Raw genomic sequence first — 8,810 nt, forward strand, 5'->3', positions numbered from 1 at the left:
TGAGTAGTTTTGAGCCAAATAGACAGTGATTATGCTGGCAAGAGTTTGTGCGTTGGGATATGTTGGTGTTATATCTAGATCATTCAAATGACCTACAAAGATTTAATACATTCGTTTTATTTCCCCTCAGACCTTCAGTCATCGACTTGGCTCGCTAAAATATGACAATGCAGGCTCAATAATGGATAAGTGCCTCTTTTCTAAAGAATGCCTCTTGAGCTGACCTAAGTATATCTCCTTCAGTTCCTCAGCATAAAACATGAGAGAACAAGAGCGAGAGATCTCCTTAATGGTTCTGTGATAAAATAAGCAATATAAATGCACCCCAGCCAATACCAACACATGAAGACTCACCCTCTTCCACCGACAGCAATGTATCACGTTTCTTCGTTCCGTTATGAGGAACAACCATGTCACATGGTTGTGACATGGTTGAAAGAAGAGAATGCAAGAGAAAATCTAGAGCCAGTATTTTAATCCATGCATTGTTAACCACTACAGTATGTAAACGATCACAGGAATATTGCTGGACAGCAGAGGAAGATTTGAAAACAACTTAAAGAGGTATTATACTAGGCTAAGACACAAGCTCATTCACTACCAGTAGAAAAACTTTTGTTCAGGTTCCTCGGAACACTTTATTTGCATTTACATCAGACAGTACCGTTTAGCTTTTTCACATTGCTAGACACGTCAGGAATGTGGGGTTTATTAAAGTGCTAAAAAATAAATTAGTTAAAAAATAAATATCATCTATCCATAGATGGTAGTTCTAACGTTAGAAAGGCTACCGTCTGTACGTTGCTACCCATTTCAACAGAAGTCTACCCAACAGGCTACGAAATGCAGAAGTGCAACTAACGCCGAGGCCAACGGCATAACCGATCCCACACCGTTGATCAAGGCCTAACACCATCGCCTTCCACGTTCAGTTAAAAAGGGTGGCTCGCGACACGACGGACGAGCCGGGACCAACTCTACCGCGTCTCACGACCAAGCTCAAGGGGGGGGGGGGGGGGGGGGGCTGCAGGCGGGGGGGGCGGGAGTGTGGAGTGTCAGGCGGGGGTGGGGGGCTGAGTGACGGGGCCGTCTCCAGGGTTCAGAGGTCGTTGGACGGCGTGCCCTTGCTCTTGCGGCCGGGCAGGGGGAAGGCGGACTTGCTCTGCGGCTGCGTGAGGCGGCTGGTGAGCGTGGTGAAGGGCTCGATGAGGGAGCCGCGCTCCGCCACGCTCACCTCCCACAGCTTCACCTTCTCGCCGCGCGCCCACTGCTGCGCCGCCTCGGGGTCCACCTGGCGCTGCTCCCGCAGGTCCGTCTTGTTGCCCAGGACGATGACCGCCACCTGCCGGCGACAAATGGTAAATGGACTGCATTTGTATGGCGCTTTTATCCGGAGTGCTTTACAGTATTGCCTGACTTTCACCCATTCATGCGCACATTCGCACACCGCCGGCGGAGTCAGCCAAGCAAGGCGACAGCCAGCTCGTCGGGACGCAGTCAGGGTTAGGTTTCTCGCTCAGGGACACCTCGACACTCAGCTAGGAGGAGCGGGGGAACGAACTAGCAACCTTGCGGTTACCAGCCAACCAGCTCTACCTCCTGACAAGCACAACAAGCACAACGGGGGTCGGGGGGAGTCACTCTACGGCGGTACGCACGCACAGCATTGGAGGAGCTGTAGGACACGCCTATGATGAGTGGGTTAAACAACGAGAAACGAAGGGCTGAATCGTGTCTTGCGATGCTTGGGGAATGGAGCAGTGGCTTATGTCGCCATGGCTACCGGTGTTTGGCGGTTGATTGCGTTGCGCTTATCGATCAAGATCAATCTGAAGTTTTAGAACATTATCACTGGCTCTAGGTGCCATTATCTAGAGCACTAACAGTGAATAGGTTAAGGTATGTAAGGAGCAGGTAGGGGTAAGAGGCTAGGGTCATCCTGGTCCAGGAAACCAACAGGTAGACTGCAGACATAAGGGTGCTAAACCAGAACTCTTCAAACACCCAAGCCTGGAGACTATTCAGCGTCCCCTTATTTTGACCCAAGACCTGCTAACTTGTTATGGACAACTTGAAAATATAGCATTAAAGCTCTATGTCACAACAGGGAATATGATTTCATTAACAATCTTAAATTGAGATATAATGATCAGGGAAAGATACAATTTAAGTTGTACATGAACATATATATTAAATCAATCAAAAGAACAAAGCATATATGACTATTTAGCAGACACTTTTATCCAAAGTCTGAATTCAAAAACAGGTTGTTTTGGCAGCCGGTAGTGACTTCCCGATCCTGCTCAATGGAATACATATTTAGTTCCAGATCACAATATCAACATTGTATAAATACATAACTGCTGTTATCAACGACTGGAGCGGTGCCCACCTCTTTCTTATCTCTGGACTTGTCGATTTCCTTCTTCAGTATGTCGACCTTCTTGAAGGACTCCAGGCTGTCCACGCTGTAGACCAGCACGAAGCCGTCCGCCACCAGGTAGTAGTGCTTGGGGAGGTCCAGTTCGTCCTGCAGGCCCCGGGTGTCGTACAGCCTTAGCTGTTCCTTCACCCCGCGGTCCGTCTCCACCGAGGCCACATACACATCTTCCTGGGTTTCACTGGTTTCAGACCCTGACAGACCAAAGCCAACGACAGCCATCAACAACCATACCTGTCAAATGACGGCAGCCCATAACTCTCTGCCCCTACTGTTCTGTTCAAATGTGGTTATAAGTAAATGTTAAAACATTGGAACTGAGGAGCTTTCTTACACATAATGATAGCTTACAATATCGTGCAACTATTGACCTGCATTCACTTTAAGCCATGCCATCGAGCATCTAATGGTTGAGTTTTCCCCCTACCTACCAACTAGGTGACCTACTCACCGACAGTGTGGTTTCCGTACAGTAACTGCTCCAGGATAGCAGTCTTTCCAACAGAAGCCTGGCCGCAGACAACAACTTTACAGCCCTTCCCCATTTCGACTCTACAAGGCCACATATCAGAGTAAGCTTACAAGCCAAAAGTAAAGTACACACCATCAGACGACATAGTACAAACCAGCTTTGCAGTAACAATATTTGGTAGCAAAATGTTACACGAACCCTACTAAAATCTTAGCAACGTAGCTACTCAATCCAGACGATTATGTACACATCGAACACATACGCTACTGACATTGCCAGCAGTGAATCATGGTACACGGGTCAAAGTGTAAAGTACAGTTACCTACCTAGTCCAGGTTAACGCTGTCAGATTTCAGCACAGACATCTCGACCTGGAGCATCCTTTCTTCAGTGTGTGTGGGGCCGCTGTTATTGGCAAGTTCGGGTACCTCGCTGCGCATGTGCAAACACGGAATAATCTGCACGCACGTCCAAACTAAATTTAATTTAAATTAGATAGCAGAAAGAGGTCACCATCTGTCAATCAATATTATCGCTCCAGGGTCTTCTCTTAACATTAATCTATTTCGCATGGTGGTGTTCTTTTTTGACTAATAATGTATTCAAATTAATACGTTTTACAAAATAGCAAGACATTATATAGTGTGTAAATGTAGTATGTTACAGCGTGTTAGGGTAAACCCATTCTGAATCAAAACCTAAATTAAATTAAATCTCCGGAAACGCCAAACAAATCCAGGACTACATTCCCCATGATCCTTGAACCGGAAATACGCAGCCGACGTTTTCATAAAGCATGCTGGGTATTTTTTCTCTCTCTTTCCGGCTGGTACGCCATCATGTAAGCTATATTTCCAATGCTTTAATACAACACAATCTATTAAAATCTACGATATTGGACCTACATCGTTCTGTCAAATTTAGTACACTCGTTTATCAGACTTCAGTATTCAATATGCTGCAATTATTTTAGAAGTTTTGTCATTTTAGGATGTGATTAAAGCCCTGGTTCTGTTGGGTACTATAGGCGCTTGGCGGTCTTGCTATTCGTCCTGCTGTCCGGTTAGCTGCCGTATTGTAGTTAACGTTTGGCAGTCCTTTCTGAAATGATTATTGCTTGGGATGTCCTGGTTGAATTGTTATGTCATAGAGTATATAACGGTATGGTATTTAACGAATGCATTTAGCGAAGCTGAGTAATGGTTTATTCTGTTAGCCAAGCTAAGGTTAGCGTGTGAATAAAAATGCTTTAGCGTGAAACTCCCTCATCGGAAGCAATTCAACATTCAACCTGAACTGTTCTATTTACTAACCTCGCATTTAGTGTTCCAGATCTTTATCAATTGCTAGGCTAATACTTGGTCACTAGTATAGTTAATGGTAAACGTGTATCTAATGCATGCCTATATTTGAAGAGACGCGCTATTAACGTGAGCAAGGGATTGTCCAAGTGTCCCCAGTATATTGGCGCATGTTTCAAAAGACAAAAGCAGTGATCAAAGCTTTGAAGATCCTAAGCATTTATTTCCAAGGATAAATTGATGTACACGCGCCTGCAATGAGTCCAGTTTGAGAATGTCATGTAGTGTTTTTTTTCTAAAATGTATATCTTTCCACAGATAAATCAAGATGGGAGCATATAAGTATATGCAGGAGTTGTGGCGCAAGAAGCAGTCTGATGTACTTCGCTTCCTCCTCCGTGTGAGATGCTGGCAGTATCGCCAGTTGTCCAACCTCCATCGTGCTCCTAGGCCCACCAGACCCGACAAGGCTCGTAGACTGGGCTACAAGGCCAAGCAGGGTAAGTCCCATGCCACATTGGCCGGTCATGGAAGGCTAATAAACAATAAACTCGCCATGTGAATAACAACCCATTTTGTTGTTGTTGTTGTTGTTGTTGTTTAGGGTATGTCATCTACCGTATCCGCCTCCGCCGTGGTGGTCGCAAACGCCCCGTGCCCAAGGGTGCCACCTATGGCAAGCCTGTGCACCATGGTGTCAACCAGATCAAGTTCGCCCGCAGTCTGCAGTCCGTTGCTGAGGTGAGTTTGTGATCAACTCTTGGAAGAAATGTAGGCTCTTTGGGATTCACTCCTTGAAAGGTTTTGTTTGGAAAGGTGCCGGCCGTCATTGATGGATGAAGGTAATGTAAATTGTGGGTGAGAAACTGAATGGGTTTAGTGTTTTTGTTTTGATGCCGGTGTATGGTCTGCAAATCTGGACCTTAAAGATCTCCTATTATGCTACTTTTCTGGCCTTAATTTCTTATGAATGACTCCTATAGAGCAACCTGACACGAATCACAGCACATAAAACTGTAGATTTTCGGGAAGCTCTTCCCCTCATCTGGGCGCTTTCAGCATTCTGTCAACACTCGGCTTCGTCCTTCTCGGCCCCCTCGCCCCCCTCCTGCAAACCCCACTCCGTTGTGATTGGTTACCTTCCGGAAGAGCATGTTGCAGCATTACCATACATTGAAAATCCGGATTGTTCTACGTAGAAAAATCCCGGAAATTTGAACAAGTGAATGGCGACTGGCGTCTTTAGTGTTTAGCGCTCTGCACAGCCACCCCAGACAGTCGGCAGGGAACACGTCTTAATGCATGTACATCATTATTTGACACGTTAGTATGGTTAAACATGACTAAATCATTATAACAATGTTTATAGGTCATAAAAGTCGAAAAAGCATATAGGTGCTCTTTAAAGTGCAAGGCTGTTCCACTGCTTTGATAGCAGGACCTTGTTCTACCTTAAAATGAACCAGTTTTAATGGTGCATTTGATTTTGGTATTTGCAATGGTTCAAAATCAACTCTGAATGCTCAACGTTTGAATAGTGATTGTGCTGAACTTCATATTGCACTACCTATCCTAAAGTGACATACAGACAATCTGCAACTTAATTTTAAAAACAAGACTGAAACCTAATGTACTGGCCGGATCTGGCTGTTTACTGGCTGTTCTTGTCTTAGACTTTGTTGGCACATGTTTTTCATCAAGCTAGTCCTTGAAACTTAACATTTCTTTATTAAGAAACATTTGATTTGTTACTAGGCTATTCAATTTAATTGTGCATTGGCAACACTTTCGATACAAAGCTTGATATTTAGTCCTGGTCTGATGCGTGACAGTCAAATCAAGGCAGTGTAGCTGGCCAAATGACATGGAAGTATCCCAAGAGCAGGAGCATGGGCCAGTAAAGACATCTTGTGTTTTTGTATATACACCCCACGGTGACCTCTGTGGCTGACTTCGGTCAAAAGATGTGACTTATCAGCTCCACTTGATGTAAAAGAGTTTAAAGTATTTTATTATCATAACTTGTGCCGTTTATACTAACAATTCAGTTGAACCATCCAACCTATCATTATTTTGGGGGGATTTAAATACAGCAGTAAAACTTTCTGAAAATGTTGATAAAAAATTGGTGGACAATGAACGTTGGGCCATGTATTATGGAGGCTCATATGTGCGCTGTTCCAACTGTCCTGTCACATGGAGCTAACGTGTGGCGTTTGGTCCACTAGGAGCGTGCTGGCCGTCACTGCGGCGGCCTGAGGGTCCTGAACAGCTACTGGGTGGGCGAGGACTCCACCTACAAGTTCTTCGAGGTCATCCTCATCGATACCTTCCACAAGGCCATCCGCCGCAACCCAGACACCCAATGGATCACAAAGGCTGTGCACAAGCACAGGGAGATGCGTGGCCTGACCTCCGCAGGAAAGAAGAGCCGTGGCTTGGGCAAGGGCCACAAGTTCCACCTCACCATCGGCGGTTCCCGTCGCGCCTGCTGGAAGAGACGCAACACCCTGCAGCTGCATCGTTATCGTTAAGCGTCTGTACAAAAGAAATAAACATGCCTTTTTATGGTCAGTCTGGTTGTCCTGTTCACTTTATTTTAGCAGTCTTTGGTTCCCAAACGCCTTGGGAGCCATCGGAGTACATATTTTTTAGAGGAAAAGGGTTGTGGTAGGAACGTTAAGAATGCTTAACTTGGATATTAATAGTTTCATGGCTCAAATATTAAGGATCATTCTTTTGACGTCTTATGCATTTACGCAGTCACTGAAAAGCTGCCAGGCTTTGGTTCTCTGGGTTGCAGAGGCTTTAGCGATCCCTTTTCTTGTGATAATGTCCTTCTCGTCATAGCTCTCCAGGAGAACCTGGAGTTCGATTTTATTGACATAAGCGGCCCGTTTCGACATTTCAATCAGGGTTTCCATGATCTGTACATCACGCCTTTATAGGTTTGGTGTGGACGAGCATAACCCTGTGTTAACCAACCCCGTGTTTATTGAACTAATGCATAACCTGTGCGGTGGAACCGACAGCTCTGGTTTAGTTGGCACAGGGTCAATCAACCTAGAGTTCAGCGTTAACTGTTAGTCCTCCGTTCGTGGAATACCCCACAGGACAGAAATTCTCTATCAACCTCATCCCATGAAATGACACATTTAAACAAACGAATTATATGAAATCAGAATGTATTTGATATCAGTGTTTCTAAAGTGCATGAAGAAAAGTTTGAAGATATCTTTCTGATGAAAAACGAGTATTTTACCTGAACAATGATATGTGAAAGGTTAAATAACCATGTTGCACTTAATATTGATTCAATTGTTAGTAATGAGGTACAAAATGTATTTTCTGATTTTCTTTTGATATTTAAATATGCACCGGGTCAAATTGACCCGGGAACAATTTGGTTGTAGGCCTACGTGACAAACGAACATAACATGAGGGTTCCAATGGCAGTGAGAATGCCTTGAAAGAATTAAAGATATAAAAGAATGGATTCATATTTACTTGAAAACTTAACGCAAGCCAAATATTTCTCAATGACTATACATCTAATTCGAATTGTTCAGTGTAGTCATACAGATAGACGGCATGCATGTGAGTGAACAAATCCAGCCATTTATGTGCCACTAGAGGTCTCCAATTATATGGAGAATCGGTCAATAATTTCGTAATGAAGAAATAAGATGGCCATCATATAAAATATTTATCAGTATTTATTATAATACATCTATGATCTACATACAATTGGGACACTGCAGGGTCGTTTTCTTGTATCTTTTCTAATGATATCAAGTAGATCAAGCCTTTATGAGAATAACACAAGAGACCACCCTTGCATTCATCGCAATTGAAAAGTCTGTCGAATTGAGTAAATGCTGGGCACAGTGGGTTGAAACATAAAAACACATGGGAAATGTTGTGAATGATTGGTATATAATGCCATTAAAGTAGTTCTCAATGACTCCAGCTCAGTCTAAACTGATATTACAGTTTTTCTCAGTCGCTTTGGTACATTTCTCAGATCAGAATTGAAATTCTCAAAACGACCTGTTCAATCTTCACATCATTGTATCACTTGAGCACATCAAAAAAACAGTTTCTCATTTCTTTGAACAAGTTGCAAATGCTTTGGTACATTCATGCAAATGAGTATGTTCAATTCTCTGCTCTTTCCTACATTATCAATTGCTTATGACATGTTGATCAAAATGAATTGTAATGGGTCTCTATTGAATAGTATCACCCCCACAACATTTAGGCATTATTTCATTGCATAAGTCTTTACATGCAAAATGGTTGAACAAGTTGTCATAATATGGCAAGCATATTTCTATACATTTCCACTAGACTTTTTTTCTAAATCTGTCCTGAATTGGTAAATTGCTACCAGGTGAATCTTGACTTTCTCTAAAGAAGGGAAATGTGTGAAGTGTTAGATTAACCAACGATCAACCAGTTTACTGAAATAGCTCAAAGGTACATCTCCTGAACCATGAACTGGCAAGTATATATATATATAGCTGGAGCACAACGCAATGTTACATTGTCTGACAATGGAAGGACAAGGAATTGGAAGGGGTCAACAGCCAGAGAG

General features: G+C 43.5%; 2 protein-coding genes across 2 annotated transcripts; one reads left to right on the top strand and one right to left on the bottom strand.

Annotated features, from left to right (window-relative positions):
- Positions 1-1,099: 1,099 nt before the first annotated feature.
- nkiras1 (NFKB inhibitor interacting Ras-like 1) lies at positions 1,100-2,985 on the bottom strand (the record flags this gene model as incomplete). The annotated part of the gene is made up of 3 exons (XM_079749653.1): positions 1,100-1,342; positions 2,393-2,634; positions 2,892-2,985. 3 exons carry the CDS (start codon positions 2,983-2,985, stop codon positions 1,100-1,102), a joined length of 579 nt encoding a protein of 192 aa, XP_079605779.1.
- A 715-nt stretch (positions 2,986-3,700) lies between these two features.
- On the top strand, positions 3,701-6,787 carry rpl15 (ribosomal protein L15). The gene is made up of 4 exons (XM_079749584.1): positions 3,701-3,753; positions 4,532-4,713; positions 4,818-4,954; positions 6,442-6,787. The coding sequence occupies exons 2-4, from the start codon at positions 4,542-4,544 to the stop codon at positions 6,745-6,747; spliced, it is 615 nt and encodes a 204-aa protein (XP_079605710.1). The 5' UTR covers positions 3,701-3,753; positions 4,532-4,541; the 3' UTR covers positions 6,748-6,787.
- The last annotated feature ends 2,023 nt before the right edge of the window (positions 6,788-8,810 follow it).

Source organism: Pollachius pollachius (assembly GCF_949987615.1).
Source record: "Pollachius pollachius genome assembly, chromosome: 13".
Classification (NCBI taxonomy): Eukaryota; Metazoa; Chordata; class Actinopteri; order Gadiformes; family Gadidae; genus Pollachius; species Pollachius pollachius.